At 45.6% G+C, this 17,744-nt stretch overlaps 1 protein-coding gene across 1 annotated transcript; it reads left to right on the top strand.

Annotated features, from left to right (window-relative positions):
• The first annotated feature begins 700 nt into the window (after nucleotides 1-700).
• Nucleotides 701-12,833, top strand: LOC135508796 (membrane protein MLC1-like). Its single transcript, XM_064929012.1, has 12 exons — nucleotides 701-791; nucleotides 993-1,137; nucleotides 1,254-1,308; nucleotides 2,889-2,978; nucleotides 4,468-4,628; nucleotides 6,500-6,598; nucleotides 7,568-7,676; nucleotides 8,437-8,553; nucleotides 8,724-8,810; nucleotides 8,883-9,005; nucleotides 9,773-9,934; nucleotides 12,744-12,833. The coding sequence occupies exons 1-12, from the start codon at nucleotides 701-703 to the stop codon at nucleotides 12,831-12,833; spliced, it is 1,329 nt and encodes a 442-aa protein (XP_064785084.1).
• The last annotated feature ends 4,911 nt before the right edge of the window (nucleotides 12,834-17,744 follow it).

Below are 17,744 nucleotides of genomic sequence, written 5' to 3'. Positions count from 1 at the left end.
AAAACTATGGTGAAGTGGGGTCCACGTCCCGCGCCAGAGCCGCCACCGCGGACAGACGCCCACCCAGACCCTCCCCTATAGGTTCAGGTTTTTGCAGCCGGAGTCCGCACCTTATTTTTTTGGGGGGGTACTGTTACGTTCTGACCATATTTCTGTTATTTTATCCTTTGTTTTATTATGGTCAGGGACGGAGTTGGGGTGGGCAGTCTGTTTGTTTTTCTATATATATTTTTGTGTTCGGCCTAGTATGGTTCTCAATCAGAGGCAGGTGTCGTTAGTTGTCTCTGATTGAGAATCATACTTAGGTAGCCTGGGTTTCACTTTTGTTTTGTGGGTGTTGGTTTCTGTGTGAGTGTTTGGTCCACACGGTACTGTTTCGGTTTTGTAGATTTCACGTTTATTATTTTTGTTCCCGTGTTCAGTTGTGTGATTTTGAATAAATCAATATGGACACTTACCACACTGCGTTTTGGTCCGATCCTTACTCCTCCTCAGACGAAGAGGAGGAAAGTCGTTACAGAAACACCCACCAACAAAAGGACCAAGCAGCGTGGTAATGGGCCGCAGCAGCAGCAGCAGCGATGTCAAGACTCCTGGACTTGGGAGAAGATTTTGGACGGCAAGGGACCCTGGGCACAAGCAGGGAAATATCGCCACCCTAAAACAAAGCTGGAGGCAGCGAAAGCGGAGAGGCACTGGTATGAAGAGGCAACAAGGCAGCGCGGCTGGGAGTCCGAGAGGCAGCCCCAAAAACGTCTTGGGGGGTCACACGGGGAGTATGGCTAAGTCAGGTAGGAGACCTGAACCAACTCCCCGTGCTTACCAGAGAGCGAGAGGGACCGGGCAGGCACCGTGTTATGTGGTGGAGCGCACAGTGTCCCCGGTGCGTGTGCATAGCCCGGTGCGGTACATTCCAGCTCCTCGTATCTGCCGGGCTAGAGTGGGCATCGAGCCAGGTGCCATGAAGCCGGCTCTACGCATCTGGTCTCCAGTGCGACTCCTCGGGCCGGTGTACATGGCACCAGCCTTACGCGTGGTGGCCCCGGTTCGCCAGCACAGCCCAGTGCGGGCTATTCCACCTCGCCGCACTGGTATGGCTACGGGGAGCATTCAACCAGGTAAGGTTGGGCAGGCTCGGTGATCAAGAGGTCCAGTGCGCCTGCACGGTCCGGTCTATCCGGTGACACCTCCACGCAACAGCCCTCCTGTAGCAGCCCCCAGCACCAGGCTGTCTCTCTGTCTTCTCCCTACAGGTGCTCCCGGCTGTCCAGTGCTGTCAGAGCCTTCATCCTCTCCAGCGCTGCCAGAGTCGCCCATCTGTCCTGAGCTGCCAGAGCCTTCCTCCTGCCCAGCGCTGCCAGAGTCTCCCTTCTGTCCTGAGCCGCCAGAGTCTCCCTTCTGTCCTGAGCCGCCAGAGTCTCCCGTCTGTCCTGAGACGCCAGAGTCTCCCCTCTGTCCCGAGCCGCCAGATCCCCCAGTCTGCCCCGAGCCGCCAGATCCCCCCGTCTGCCCCGAGCCGCCAGATCCCCCAGTCTGTCCTGAGCCGCCAGTCTGTCCTGAGCCGCCAGTCTGTCCTGAGCCGCAAGAGCCGCCAGTCTGTCCTGAGCCGCAAGAGCCGCCAGTCTGTCCTGAGCCCCCAGAGCCGCCAGTCAGCCAGGTGCTGCCAGAGCCGCCAGTCAGCCAGGGGCGCCAGAGCCGCCAGTCTGTCCTGAGCCACCAGAGCCGCCAGTCTGTCCTAAGCCGCCAGAGCCGCCAGTCAGCCAGGGGCCGCCAGTCAGCCAGGGGCCGCCAGAGCCGCCAGTCAGCCAGGAGCCGCCAGAGCCGTCAGCCAGCCAGGAGCCACCAGAGCCGCCAGCCAGCCAGAAGCCTCCAGAGCCGTCAGCCAGCCAGGAGCCGCCAGAGCCGTCAGCCAGCCAGAAACCATCAGAGTCTTCAGCCAGCCAGAAGCCATCAGAGCCGTCAGCCAGCCAGAAGCCATAGAGCCGTCAGCCAGCCAGGAGCCGCCAGAGCCATCAGTCAGACAGGAGCTGCCAGAGCCGTCAGCCAGCCAGGAACTGCCAGAGCCATCAGCCAGCCAGGAGCTGCCAGAGCCATCAGTCAGACAGGAGCTGCCAAGCCATCCTTCACTCCGGAGCTGCCGGAGTCTTCCGCCTGTCCGGCGCTGCCGGAGTCTCCCGCCTGTCTGGCGCTGTCGGAATCTCCCGTCCATTCGGGACCCGTGGTGAGGGTCCCCAGTCCGAGGTCGGCGGCGAGGGTCGCCGCTCATAAGAGGCCAAGGGGGCGGTTGAGGAGTCGGACAAAAACTATGGTGAAGTGGGGTCCACGTCCCGCGCCAGAGCCGCCACCGCGGACAGACGCCCACCCAGACCCTCCCCTATAGGTTCAGGTTTTTGCAGCCGGAGTCCGCACCTTATTTTTTTGGGGGGTACTGTTACGTTCTGACCATATTTCTGTTATTTTATCCTTTGTTTTATTATGGTCAGGGACGGAGTTGGGGTGGGCAGTCTGTTTGTTTTTCTATGTTGGTTTTTGTGTTCGGCCTAGTATGGTTCTCAATCAGAGGCAGGTGTCGTTAGTTGTCTCTGATAGAGAATCATACTTAGGTAGCCTGGGTTTCACTTTTGTTTTGTGGGTGTTGGTTTCTGTGTGAGTGTTTGGTCCACACGGTACTGTTTCGGTTTTGTAGATTTCACGTTTATTATTTTTGTTCCCGTGTTCAGTTGTATGGTTTTGAATAAATCAATATGGACACTTACCACACTGCGTTTTGGTCCGATCCTTACTCCTCCTCAGACGAAGAGGAGGAAAGTCTTTACACACTGTGTGTGTGCGCGCGTGTGTTTGTATGTGTGTCTGTATCTGTGTCTGTGTGTGTGGGTGGTCCACAGAGCAGTCTGCTGGTCATAGCTGGCTTCTCTTTCTACCTGGGCAACGTGTTTCCTGCTGCTATGGACTACCTGCGCTGTGCTGCAGGTTCGGTGAGGGGCTCTTAGCTGACTAGAGTCTGAAAAAGGCTGATCCTCATGTCCCAGAGCTATTTGTGCTGTCTATCCAACTTCTATGACGAATAACATAGGAGTTGGCAAGACAGCACAAACACATCTGGTATCAGGCTAGGAATTACCTGATAGTAGCATGAAAATGGTGCCGACGGACTTGGCTGCCGTGCTTCTAGCTGTTAGGAAATGTTGCTGCAATATTTCTGTTTATGTGTTATTTCTTACATTATTAGCCCAGGAAATGTTTTGTGTTATTACTTACAGCCGGGAAGAACATCTGGATATCAGAACAGCAGTAACTCACCAGAATTACCTGCATTACAACCAGGAATATGACTTTCCCGAATCGGATCCTTTGTTTGTTTGTAACATCCTTTGTTTGTAATATACTCTGTTTCACGGAAACATGGCTCTCTCTGTATATACTGTCTGAGTTCGTTCAGCCAGTTGGATTCTCAGTTCATGGCACAGACATGAATACATATCTCTCTGGGAAGAAGAAGGGGGGCGGGGGTTCATGTTTTATGATTAACTACTCATGGTGTGATTGTGATAACATACAGGAACTTAAGTCCTTTTGTTCACCCGACCTAGAATACTTCAATCAAATCAAATGCCGACCATATTATCTTCCAAGAGAATTCTCTTCGGTTATAGTCATAGCCGTGTATATTCCCCCTCAAGCCATTACCACGACAGCCTTCAAATAACTTTAATGGACTTTATGCAAACTGGTAACCACATATCCTGAGGTATACGCATTCATTGTTGCTGGGGATTTTAACAAAGTAAATTTGAGGAAAACTTTACCGAAAATCTATCAACACATTGACTAGCTCTGCTGAAACACTCAACCACTGCTACTCCAAATTCCGGGATGCCTACAAGAACCTCCCCCGCCCTCCCTTTGGCAACTGATATCACAACTCCATTTTGCTCCTCCCTTCCTATAGGCAGAAGCTCAAACAGGAAGTACCTGTGGTAAGGACTATTCAAAGCTCAGAATCCTCTCTTCAAGATTGTTTTGTTCACGTGGCCTGGGATATGTTCCGGGTAGCCTCTGAGAACAACATAGACAAATACACTGACCCGGTGACTGAATTTATCAGGAAGTGTATAGGAGATGTTGTACCTACTATGACTAATAAAACCTGCCCTAACCAGAAACCATGGATAGATAACAGCATTCGCACAAAACTGAAAGCGCAAACCATCCCATTTAACCATTGCAAGGTGACTGGGAAAATGGAAGAATACAAACAGTGTAGTTATTCCCTCCGTAAGGCAAGCAAACAGGGCACAACGTCAGTATAGAGACAAAGTGGAGTCGGAATTCAACTGCTCAGGCACAAGATATATGTGGCAGGGTCTACAGACAATAACGGACTACAAAGGGAAAACCAGCCACGTTGCGGACACCGACGTCTTTCTTTCAGACAAGCTAAACACCATCTTCACCTGCTTTCAGGATAACACAGCACCACCGACACAGCCCGCTACCAAGGACTATGGGCTCTCCTTCTCCATGGCTGACGTGTGTAAGACATTTAAGCGTGTTAACCCTCGCAAGGCTGCCGACCCAGATGGCATCCCTAGCCATGGCCTCAGAGCATGCGCAGACCAGCTGGTGTAGTGGAAATATTGAGTCAAATAGTTCTCAGATACTGGAACTTGTAAATTCAAATAGACTTTATTACAAAAGTAACTGAGCAAGCGGAGCAATTCCATGGAACAACTGAATTCTCTTGTTACTACAGACCTCAGGCTTTATTGGTTTCCACCTTCAGAAAACACACATGGTCACTCCTCTCTATGTAAATTATAAACCCCCCTTTTCCACTATCCACCATTATCTTTCTGTTTCAATTCTTGCTTGTTCATGCCCACATCTGATTTATCTTTGCTCAGTTTAGATTATATTGGTGGCGGCGCCATAGTATTAAAACCTCTTGGTGCACCGATCCCTTTAGGGGGATCATTTTCGTCAACATCCGCTGAATTGCAGAGCGCCAAATTCAAAATAAATTACTAAAATTATTTCATTTTCATGAAATCACAAGTGCAATATACCCAAGCACAGCTTAGCTTGTTGTTAATCCACCTGGCGTGTCAGATTTCAAAAAAGCTTTACAGCGAAAGCAAACCAAGCGTATAAATTAGGACAAGTCTCTCAGCAGACAAAACATTACAAACAGCTAGCAGCAAAGTAGATTGGTCACAAAAGTCAGAAACGCAATCAAATGAATTGCTTACCTTTGATGATCTTCAGATGTTTGCACTCACGAGACTCCCAGTTACACAATAAATGTTTGTTTTGTTCCATAAAGATTATTTTTATACCCAAAAACCTCCATTTGATTGTCGCGTTTTGTTGAGTAATCCACAGGCTCGTGCAGGTCATGAAAATTCCAAATAGTATCCGTAAAGTTTGTAGAAACATGTCAAACGTTTTTTATACTCAGTCCTCAGGTTGTTTTTACAATAAATAATCGATAAGATTTCACCCGGGCGGTAGCCTTTTCAATAGGAGAGAGATAGAAAAGGTCTGCTCCAAGCTGCTCACGCATGCAAAACTCTGGGGAAACACAGCTATCCACTGACGCGATGTGATCATTCTCGCTCATTTTTCAGAATAAAAGCCTGAAACTATGTCTAAAGACTGTTCACACCTTGTGGAAGCTATAGGGAAAGGAATCTGGTTGATAACCCTTTAAATGGAGGACAGGCTTGCAATGGAATTATGAAGGACCTCGGCGTTACTCTGGACCCTGATCTCTCTTTTGACAAACATATCAAGACTGTTTCAAGGACAGCTTTTTTCCATCTACGTAACATTGCAAAAATCTGAAACTTTCTGTCCAAAAATGATGCAGAAAAATTAATCCATGCTTTTGTTACTTCTAGGTTAGACTACGGCAATGCTCTACTTTCCGGCTACCGGGATAAAGCACTAAATAAACTTCAGTTAGTGCTTAATACGGCTGCTAGAATCCTGACTAGAACCAAAAAATGTGATCATATTACTCCAGTGCTAGCCTCCCTACACTGGCTTCCTGTTAAGGCAAGGGCTGATTTCACTTTTTTACTGCTAACCTACAAAGCATTACATGGGCTTGTTCCTACCTATCTCTCTGATTTGGTCCTGCCATACATACCTACATGTATGCTATGGTCACAAGACGCTGGCCTCCTAATTGTCCCTATAATTTCTAAGCAAACAGATGGAGGCAGGGCTTTCTCCTATAGAGCTCTATTTTTATGGAATGGTCTGCCTACCCATGTGAGAGACACAGACTCAGTCTCAACCTTCAAGTCTTTACTGAAGACTCATCTCTTTAGTGGGTCATATGATTGAGTGTAGTCTGGCCCAGGAGTGTGAAGGTGAACGGAAAGGCTCTGGAGCAATGAACCGCCCTCGCTGTCTCTGCCTGGCCGGTTCGCCTCTTTCCCACTGAAATACTCTGCCTCTAACCCTAAAATAACCTCTCACCCAACGTCAGCAAAACTAAGGAGCTGATCGTGAACTTCAGAAAACAGCAGAGGAAGCACCCCTATATCCACATCGACAGGACCGCATTGGAGAAGGTGGAAATCTTCAAGTTCCTTGTCGTACACATAACTGATAAACTGAAATGATACACCCACACAGACAGTGTGGTGAAGAAGACACAACAGTGCCGCCAACATCAGGAGGCTGAAGAGATTTGACTTGGCACCTAAATCCCTCACAAACTTTTACAGATGCACAATTGAGAGCATCCTGTCAGGCTGTATCATCGCCTTGTATGGCAACTGCACCACCCGCAAACACGTACGCTACGGTCACAAGATGCAGGCCTCCTAATTGTCCCTAGAATTTCTTAGCAAACAGCTGGAGGCAGGGCTTTCTCCTATAGAGCTCTATTTTTATGGAATGGTCTGCCTACCCATGTGAGAGACGGAGACTCGGTCTCAACCTTTAAGTCTTTACTGAAGACTCATCTCTTCAGTGGGTCATATGATTGAGTGTAGTCTGGCCCAGGAGTGGGAAGGTGAACGGAAAGGCTCTGGAGCAACGAACCTGTAACGGCTTTCTTCCTGGGAAGGAGAGGCGGACCAAAACGCAGCGTGGCTACAGTTCATGGTAATTTAATAAGGTAACTCAAACATTAACAGGATACAAAACAATAAACGTGAAAACCGAAACAGCCCTATCTGGTGCAGAAAACACAAAGACAGGAAACAACCACCCACAAAATACCCAAAGAATATGGCTGCCTAAATATGGTTCCCAATCAGAGACAACGGTAAACACCTGCCTCTGATTGAGAACCACTCTCGGCAACCATAGACTTACCTAGACAACAAACTGAACACAACCCCATAAATCTAATAAACCCCTAGACAAGACGAAACACAATAAATCACCCATGTCACACCCTGGCCTAACGAAAATAATAAAGAAAACACAGATAACTAAGGCCAGGGCGTGACAGAACCGCCCTCGCTGTCTCTGCCTGGCCGGTTCGCCTCTTTCCCACTGAGATTCTCTGCCTCTAACCCTAAAATAACCTCTCACCCAACATCAGCAAAACTAAGGAGCTGATCGTGAACTTCAGAAAACAGCAGAGGAAGCCACCCCATATCCACATCGACGGGACCACAGTGGAGAAGGTGGAAATCTTCAAGTTCCTTGTCGTACACATCACTGATAAACTGAAATGATACCCCCACACAGACGGTGTGGTGAAGAAGACGCAACAGCGCCTCCAACATCAGGAGGTTGAAGAGAGTTGACTTGGCACCTAAATCCCTCACAAACTTTTACAGATGCACAATTGAGAGCATCCTGTCAGGCTGTATCATCGCCTTGTATGGCAACTGCACCGCCTGCAACCACATGGCTCTCCAGAGGGTGGTGTGGTATGCCCAACGCATCACCGTGGGCAAGCTACCTGCCCTCCAGGACACCTACAGCATCCGATGTCACAGGAAGGCAAAAATGATCATTAAGGACAAGAACCACCCGAGCCACTGGCTGTTCACCCCGCTATCATCCAGACGGCGAGGTCAGTACAGGTGCATCAAAGCTGGGATCGAGAGACTGAATAGTAACTGCTGTGTATTCCCAATAGTCCCTGCCATATATTCCCAATAGTAACTGCTGTGTATTCCCAATAGTCACTGCCGTGTATTGCCAATAGTAACTGCGGTGTATTCCCAATAGTTACTGTCGTGTATTCCCAATAGTAACTACTGTGTATTCCCAATAGTCACTGCTGTGTATTCCCAATAGTCACTGCCGTGTATTCCCAATAGTCACTGCCATGTATTCCCAATAGTAACTGCCGTGTATAACCCAATAGTCACTGCCGTGTATTCCCAATAGTAACTGCCATGTATTCTCAATAGTCACTGCTGTGCATTCCCGATAGTCACGGCCGTGTATTTCTGACAGTTGATTGAGGTGATAGTAGGAATCTCGGCTGTGTTTGGCGGTATCATGGCTCTCAACATGGACGTCTTGCTCCCTGGTCCATACCTGTCTGTCATCTTCTTCTGGATCTTAGTGGCTGTAAGGCTGCATGTGTCACCACCGATTCATTAATATTTTCTACCCCGCCGCAGACACAAACCTGCTTCCAGACACATCCAGTCTTTTTTCATGATCCAGTAGAGAGTGGCTGTGACTCAACAATGGGTGAAAGACTTGAAACACCTCTATTTTGTTCCCTGTCTCTGCAGTGTTTCCCCAGTGCCATTGCCAGCCATGTCGTAGCAGAATACCCCAACAAGTGTCGTGAGTTTTTAAAGGATATGTATTCTGGACAGGTGTTATGCTCAACCATTTCCTCACTGAATGAAGACTATCTCTATCTCTCACTCCTCCCCTCTCCTCCTCAGGTGGATATGTTGATTGCCATCAGCAGTGTGACCTCCCCACTGCTCTTCTCAGCCTCAGGCTTCCTCTCCTGCAGTGTGCTTAGTTTCATTGACATCTCCTTGAATGAGGTGCCTAGAGCTAAGGTGAGCTGCCTAGTGTTCTGTGATAGATAGAGTCTCTGTACATGGGATGAGTTCAGTAGGACTGCCTCAGGTCAGCCTCCAGCTCAAAGTCTTTGTCACTTGTGAATACAACGTTTTTGAGAATCATGGTCAAGGTATAACTAACAACTCTGCAGAAATGGTAAACACATACAGAGCTTTTCATGTTTTTTTTATTTTTAAAGACTTTATTTAACAAGGCAAGTCAGTTAAGAACAAATTATCATTTACAATGACAGCCTACATCGGCCAACCCCGGATGACACTGGGCCAATTGTGCGCCTCCCTATGGGACTCCAAATCACGGCTGGTTGTGATACAGCCTGGATTCGAACCAGGTTGTCTGTAGAGACACCTCTGGCACTGAGATGCAGTAGACCGCTGCACTAGTGAGCCCATGTGGTGGTATTAACTCAGATATTGAGTGAATCCAATGTTTTGAGAAAGGGACAATCAACATGTTCAAAACGTATATACTTAAAGACATCCTCCAGCGATTGTTGAACTTTTACTGTTGAAAAGTGATATTCCAAGTTTTATCAAATTTGTGTTTTTTTGCCAGAGGAAATATAGAGGAGCAATAGACTGGTGTAATGCCATGACTTACCTGGACCACCTATTGAGATGTGCCTTTTGTTAAGTAAATCAGGTGTTAAGTGAGGTGAAAATTAGACTGGAATGCCACTTTAATGACTCTGTGGTTACAACTCAGATGGCGTACCAAAACAATATGTATGTGTCCCCCCTAGCAATCATATGACATCCTGCTGCTGATTCTGATGGTGTTGCTGCTGGTGCAGGCTGTTCTGACTCTGGCCACCGTAGTGCACTGTGCCTCCTACAAGAGTCAGCTCCGCATGGGGGCTCTAGAGTGGGATGACAGCCAGCAGCTCCCAGCTCTACACTTAGAGGTACTTTACAAACGCATTCTGTACCTACTGTTTACACAGTCATGCAGATTCACATAGACATGAACTAGGACTGCTGCACACATCAGGCTCCCCTCTCACTCTTTCAAACGCAAACACATGCACGTACACACACACACATTGAGTTTTGGCAGATGAGATGTTGTGCTCTATGACTAACTGATGTAGAGCCACTGATGCTTAGATAGCTGGTACATCTCTCACATCAGTCTCTCTGGAAATGTCACTGATGCTTAGATAGCTGGTGCATCTCTCACATCAGTCTCTCTGGAAATGTCACTGATGCTTAGATAGCTGGTACATCTCACATCAGTGTCTCTGTAAATGTCACTGATCCTTAGATAGCTGGTACATCTCTCACATCAGTCTCTCTGGAAATGTCACTGATCCTTAGATAGCTGGTACATCTCTCACATCAGTCTCTCTGGAAATGTCACTGATCCTTAGATAGCTGGTACATCTCTCACATCAGTCTCTCTGGAAATGTCACTGATCCTTAGATAGCTGGTACATCTCTCACATCAGTCTCTCTGTAAATGTCACTGATCCTTAGATAGCTGGTACATCTCTCACATCAGTCTCTCTGGAAATGTGCTTGCAAATGTATTAAAAATAAAAACAGAAATACCTTATTTACATAAATATTCAGGCCCTTTGCACTGATCCTTACTTAAATGTAAATGTAAATGATTTAGTATTCAGAGGTGGGGTTTCAGGTGTCTCTTACTCCGCTGTCCTCCGTGAGGATAGCTGGTACATCTCTCACATCAGTCTCTCTGGAAATGTCACTGCCGTGTGAGGAGGACTGACGCTTATGTAGCACATGAAGATGTGGGAAACTTACTCCTCAGCATTGAATCCATGTTTATGTCGCTCAAGAACTAGCTTTTGAGTGGCACGACGAGTATAGATGCTTGAGGGAGGATGGTCACGTGTGTTTGTGAAGGAGAGGTCCCGGGTTCGAGGCAAGTACAATGCATTCGGAAAGTATTCAGACCCATTGACTTTTTCCACATTTGGTTAAGTTACAGCCTTGTTCTAAAATTGATTGAATATATGTTTTTCCTCATCAAATCTACACACAATAATCCATAAAGACAAAGCGAAATCAGGTTTTTAGAAATGCTTGCAAATGTATTAAAAATAAAAACAGAAATACCTTATTTACATAAATATTCAGGCCCTTTGCTGTGAGACTTTGAGTTTGACTTTGAAGATGAGCTCAGATGAATGCTGTTTCCATTGATCATCCATGAGATGTTTCTACAACTTCATTGGATTCTATCTGTGATAAATTCAATTGATTGAACATGATTTGGAAAGGCACACACCTGTCTATATAAGGTCCCACAGTGGACAGTGCATGTCAGAGCAAAAACCAAGCCATGAGGTCGAAGGACTTGTCCGTAGAGCTCAGAGACATGATTGTGTCGAGGCACACATCTGGGGAAGGGTACCAAAAATGTCTGCAGCATTGAAGGTCCCCAAGAACACAGTGGCCTCCATCATTCTCAAATGGAAGAAGTTTGGAACCACCAAGACTCTTCCTAAAGCTGGCTGCCCGGCCAAACTGAGCAATCAGGGGAGAAGGGTTTTGGTCAGGGAGGTGACCGAGAACCCGATGGTCACTCTGAAAGAGCTCCAGAGTTCCTCTGTGGAGAAGGGAGAACCTTCCAGAAGGACAACCATCTCTGCAGCACTCCACCAATCAGGCCTTTATGGTAGTGGCCAGACGGAAGCCACTTCTCAGTAAAAAAGGCACATGACAGCCCGCTTGGAGTTTGCTAAAAGGCACCTCTAAAGGTCTCTCCGACCATGAGAAACAAGATTCTCTGGTCTGATGAAACCAAGATTGAGCTCTTTGACCTGAATGCCAAGCGTCACTTCTGGAGGAAACCTGACACCATCTCTACAGTGAAACATGTTGGTGGCAGCATCCTGCTGTGGGGATGTTTTTCAGTGGCAGGGACTGGGAGACTAGTCAGGATCGAGGGAAAGATGAATGGAACAAAGTACAGAGAGATCCTTGATGAAATCCTGCTCCATAGCGCTCAGGACCTCAGAAGGTGAACCTTCGCCCCAGTCTAACAGCACAACAACCCTAAGCACACAGCCAAGATAACACAGGAGTTGCTTCGGGACAAGTCTTTGAATGTCCTTTAGTGACCTAGCCAGAGCCTGGACTTGAACCTGATCGAAAAACTCTGGAGAGATCTGAAAATAGCTGTGCAGCAACGCTCCCCATCCAACCTGACGGAGCTTGAGAGGATCTGCAGAGAAGAATGGGAGAAACTCCCCAAATACAGGTGTGCCAAGCTTGTAGCGTCATAGCCAAGAAGACTTGAGGCTGTAATTGCTACCTAAGGTGCTTCAACAAAGTGCTGAGTTAAGAGGTCGGAATACTTATGTATATGTGATATTTCAGTTTGTAATTTTTTATAAATTTGCTAAAATTTCAAAAAACCTATTTTTTCTTTGCCATTACGGGGTATTGTAACCATTTAATCAATTTTAGAATAAGGCTGTATAGTAACAAAATGTGGAAAAAGCCAAGGGGTCTGAATACTTTCCGAATACACTGTATGTGCTGAATCGTGAGGAAGTGGTACTTGCTAAGCAAGCAGCGTGATGTCCTTTACACTTATGACTAAGCCGGTTATTCATGGATTAACAGTATGTTGTGCAGTGATGACATGCAGACTGCAGTGACAAAAGTCTCTCTATTTTCTATTCCAACCTCTCTCCTCTCCTATCTATCCCCTCTTCTCTCTCCCTTCTTCCCTCCCTCCAGCTTGCTCTCTCAGCAACAAGCATCCAACGGAACACTGGGGACTTTGACAAAGACAAGGCCTGGAAGGCGGTCGTGATCGTGGCACACTGAACAGAGGAGGAGGAGAAAGGGGACAAAACAGAAAAGACAGACAGGGGAGAGGAAGGAAAAATAAATCATAAATATCAGTTGTCAGTTTCACTGTGCGATAGAAGACAAGGAGGAAAAGAGATAGTAAGATGAGAAAGTTGGAGCAAAGAGGAGAATGACAAAAGAGTGAGGGAATCGAGAGGAGGGATACAGGATGAAGTGTGTGATGTTATAAGCATTCAAGTCTCTCAGATATAAAATGTTTATACTTGCTAAAACAATCTGCTTACTGTGTACAATCTTTCGACCATTGGGAACTCTCATTCCTCTTTGTGTTGTATTTGCAGCTCAGTATTATTTTGGTATTTGTCTATATGTAGTGAACTTTACGCATAGGACTTTAGGTCTAATTGATATTGACATGAAGATATGTAGTGTGCATTCAGAAAGTATTTTCTGACCCGATGACTTTTTTCCACATTTTGTTACATTAAATACTTTTTCTAAAATTGATTAAAAAACACCCCCCCCCCCCCCCATCAATCTACACACAATACCCCACAATGACAATACAAAAACAGGTTTTTAGACATATTTGCAACAAAAAAAAGAGTTAGTTACAGTTACATAAGTATTCAGACCCTTTACTCAGTAGTTTGTTGAAGCACCTGTGGCAGCAATTACAGCCTCGAGTGGACATGCATCAAGCACACCCATCTCATTGGTGGTGGTGAGATTAGAGATATATCAGTTTAATTTGCAATTGAATGTCATAGCCTCACATTAAAAGTGTATGATGGTGAGTTGAGAACAACATCAGCAATACTGTTAGAATGTTTTACAATTGACTGCAATAGCCCCAATTTAAAAGTTAACATTGGCTGTTTATTACATAATTATTTTTCTCATGATTAGGGTCTTGAGAATTTTCAGATATCAAAATGGGGTTGTGGGCCAAAAAAAGTTTGGGAACCACTGCCTTAACTCTTTTAGCAAAACCTTCCCCTAACCTTAATCATTTAATAATAACCTCGCTCCTAACCTTAACCCTAACCCTGGCTTAGCTAACATTAGCGTTAGCCACCTAGCCACTTAGCTAACATTAGCAACAACAAATTGAAATTCGTAACATATTGTACGTTTTGCAAATTCGTAACTTATTATAGGAATCGCAATTCATAGCATATTGCACGAATTGTAATTCGTAACATATCATACGAATTGTAATTCATAATTTATCATCCGAAATTAATGATGAACATCCACAAATTATACATTCCATACAAAACGTAATATATAAAACTAAATGGAGTGTCTCCGGTTGCAGCCACAACACATTAAATTGCTTTCTTGATTACCATTGCGATGCAGCAGTGGTGGAGAGAATCCTATATTTGGAAGCAGTTATGAGGAATGGAACCTAACCGGTGAAAACCAGCTAGGAACCTGACCGGAGTCTGAAGCGCGCGCCTTGGCTTGCTTGCTCGCTTGCTATCGATCTGACCTGTACGGGAGTCTTACCAGAAACAGCCAACCTAAACAGCCTAGCTGTAGCCAATCGTGAATAACCAGAGGCACCACATCTCTGAGCAAAAACACAGCTGCTGCGGGTGGCGTGATTGGGGGTGAGCGAGTTAAGACAGAGTGTTTATTCCATGTTTAGCTGCTGGCTGTTCTCCCACTGGGACTTCATGAGTGTGTGTGTGTTTGAGGGAGTGGGGAGTTATAATGCCTACATCACAAGGAAAGATTGATTGACTCACTGTTCCTCTCCTCCTGAAACGCAAGATAGCGACAGCTTCGTAGGCTAGCCGAGACTATATCCTCAGAAGCTTGCTTCAGTGTGCCCAATTTCGTTTTACTGATAATGTAAGACCTTTTATAAACTACATCCAAAGTGTCGAGTTTGTTCCTCCATCTAAAGATCACAACCCATTGTCTGGGTTTTCACAACACAGTCAAATGGACATTTACATCAGGATTTGTCATTTCAATTTGTGCAAGGAGAGAGGAAGCAATGATTTGTTGAATCCTAATGCGTTACCTATCTCACCTCATCTTTGGTTCTGGGGAAAGGAGAGAGACAAAACCGGGAAGGGAGGGTGAGGACTGAGGAGGGGTAAATGCGGAACAAACCGGTGTGCCCGGATACACGCTGTAGCGGCTCGCCCGCACTGCAGTCACTCTTAGCACGCCGAGGATGCACAAGACCTGTGAGTACATTATGTTTCCTCCTTGTGTTAAATGGGTGAATTTGAACCCACGGTGGATTCTCGGGCTTGATCTATTTTCCTTATGGATAGACCGTGAATTGTCTGTGCCTGTCACTGATATGGACAGGTGGACGGCAGCTAATACATGTAGCCTATAGAATCTCAAAGAGCTGAAAGTCTAATAAGTGTCCTTACTAAACCCGTTTTAGACTAATACGCTCAAATTTTCAGTGCCCCGTCTACATTTTGGGAGCTGTCCACCGCACCAAGTGCTGAATTGACGTGCACATTCGTTGACTTGCAGCGGAGAGTTTTGTTTTGTGCACCGCTCCTTTGATGTAAGTAGCCAATAGCATGTGGATGACTAGACAACCAACAGTGCGGCATGTTTGAGAATGACTCTTGGACAATTTCACAAGATTAGTAGAGGAAACTCTATCATATGATAGCCTGTATGTAGCATAACCACAATAGCTTTGTTGCTCTGTTATTGTAGAATTTTGTTTTGCAATGGTCTTGCATTTGGTGTCACAGTATCCTAACGCTATTGTTTGCACGGTTAACAGTATTTTTTAATTTTGCTTAACCTGTCATTTGTGTCCTTGAAAATGGCAGAGTGAATAGGCGCTATATTGGGGACTGTGCATTGTTGAGGTGAAATTGCCATGCTCACTTTACAACAGGAGTAGCTAGTTTGGAAGTTTTTGGACGGAGTCCAATCTATAAACTCATGATCACACTCGGAATGGATGCTCACTAATGAGGAGGACCGGTGAGAGTACTTGAAAGATCACACAGTTCCACTCACAATCCTTCAAACATGCAGCCTACAGTGAATTGTGTTCACCTCTTCAGAAAAAGTTAGTCTGATTACACCAAGAGTGTCTATCTGTGTAACAGGGACAGCCTAAACAAACGTGGCATACTGTAGTACTGGCAACTGAATGTGGGCATCCCCTTTAAACACGTGTAGCAGGTCCAACTGTGGGGCATAATCTGTTGTTGGACTGGTGCCAAGGGCTCACCACTGCCAGAAGCTGAGTTACTGAAATTAGATATTGTCTCCTACAAGACAAAATCGATTTAAATTTGGCAACTGTTGGTTGTAAACCAGATTTTTGGAACTGTTGGACAGACAATTACACGAATCATCAGGTCATAAATATTAGGATATTGTTTTATGTTAAGGCCATTTTCGTGCCCAAGAAAAGCATGTTCAATAATGAAGGAACACAAATAATACATGTGCTACACAGAAGGGCCTTTCCCAGAATCAAGTAGCCTGAAATGTAAATCTCAGGGCTTTCTCATTGTCTGATCCAAGGATCCCTCAAAGATCTTCAGAGTAGGAAAGGGTGTTATCGATTGCTTCAGGGGTGGTTGACAATGTTTCCCCTAGGTACAGATCTGGGACCAGCTTCCCATCCTCCAATCCTATCCTTAAACATTAGTGAGGAAAATGCTAAACTTACCCAAGAACAGCATCTAGGGGAAACTTCACCCTACACGTTATCTATTCACACATAGTCAGTAGTCACTACCTATGACTAATGTTTCATGAATGGTGGCTTGACAAGTTTATATTTTATCTCACAATGATTTATTTATTCAACATCATTTTACAGCAGATGAACTTCAGCCTATTCTACACATCACATCACGTTATTCTCAGATATGCTCCTTTATGATGACAAATGGAGTGTAATGCTCTCAAAAATAATATGAATGATTGGTCTTAGCCAGGGGCAATGTATTGAGTAGGTCATGATGCTAACAATTCAGTTGGTAGGCAGGATTTCCGTCCCTCTATCCCTGCACAATGTAATCCACTCTATGGACCTGCTTCTGTGTGGCTCAAGGACTATGGATATTTATTCCAGATTGAGAGAGAATGAGAAGAAGCGAGAAAGAGATGGAGAGAAAAAAGAGATGGAAAGAGGGAGAGAGAGCATAAGATGGAGAGAAAGAAAGATGTGAGTGGTGTGGGGTGAGCGGGGACGATGTGATCACACTCCTCTCGAAGGACATTCATGTAACCTTCCTGGAGTGTGCATGCAGCAGCAACCCCCTCCTCACTTGCAGAGTGCAGCAGTGGCAATGACACACACACATACCATAAAGCAGCATCCCCCTGACAGGTGTCCTGGATTCTGACATTCAAAATCCCCAGGTTTGACAGTGTTCATTAAAGATAATGTCTCACAGCTCCATGGGAAATGGTTTCACTGTAACACTGAATGAACGGAACATGAGCATAATGTCATATGACTAATGATTACATCACTGATATGAATCAGAATCTAATAATATCGATTGACTCAGCCATGAATCAGATCGTTTTTTGGTACCATGTTTGGAAAAAAAAAGCATGTCCTTGTACTGGTCCATAAAAGTTTTTTAAAAGCTTTTTAAGGTCATTATTCTCATCAGAGTGGGTGACTTCGCCCTTCACAGTTCTTGTGTACTCAAAGGCAATTATCCCCCACAGATGTGACCACACTGACCCACTCACTGGAAACTGAGCTCTCACTGTTACTGAAACAGTAAGCAAAATTACATAGAACATTTGTCTTTTAGACGTCTTTTTCTGACGTTGAAATCAGGTGCATTTTAGGTGCCAAATGAAAGTTGAAAATATGCATTTCCCGGATGTCGAAAACAATATTTTACAGGACGTCGAAAATACATAATTTCCAGACATCTAAAATATGTATTTTCT

This window comes from Oncorhynchus masou, chromosome 22 (genome assembly GCF_036934945.1).
Source record: "Oncorhynchus masou masou isolate Uvic2021 chromosome 22, UVic_Omas_1.1, whole genome shotgun sequence".
Lineage (NCBI taxonomy): Eukaryota > Metazoa > Chordata > Actinopteri > Salmoniformes > Salmonidae > Oncorhynchus > Oncorhynchus masou.
This window is presented reverse-complemented; position numbering and strand designations above follow the sequence as displayed.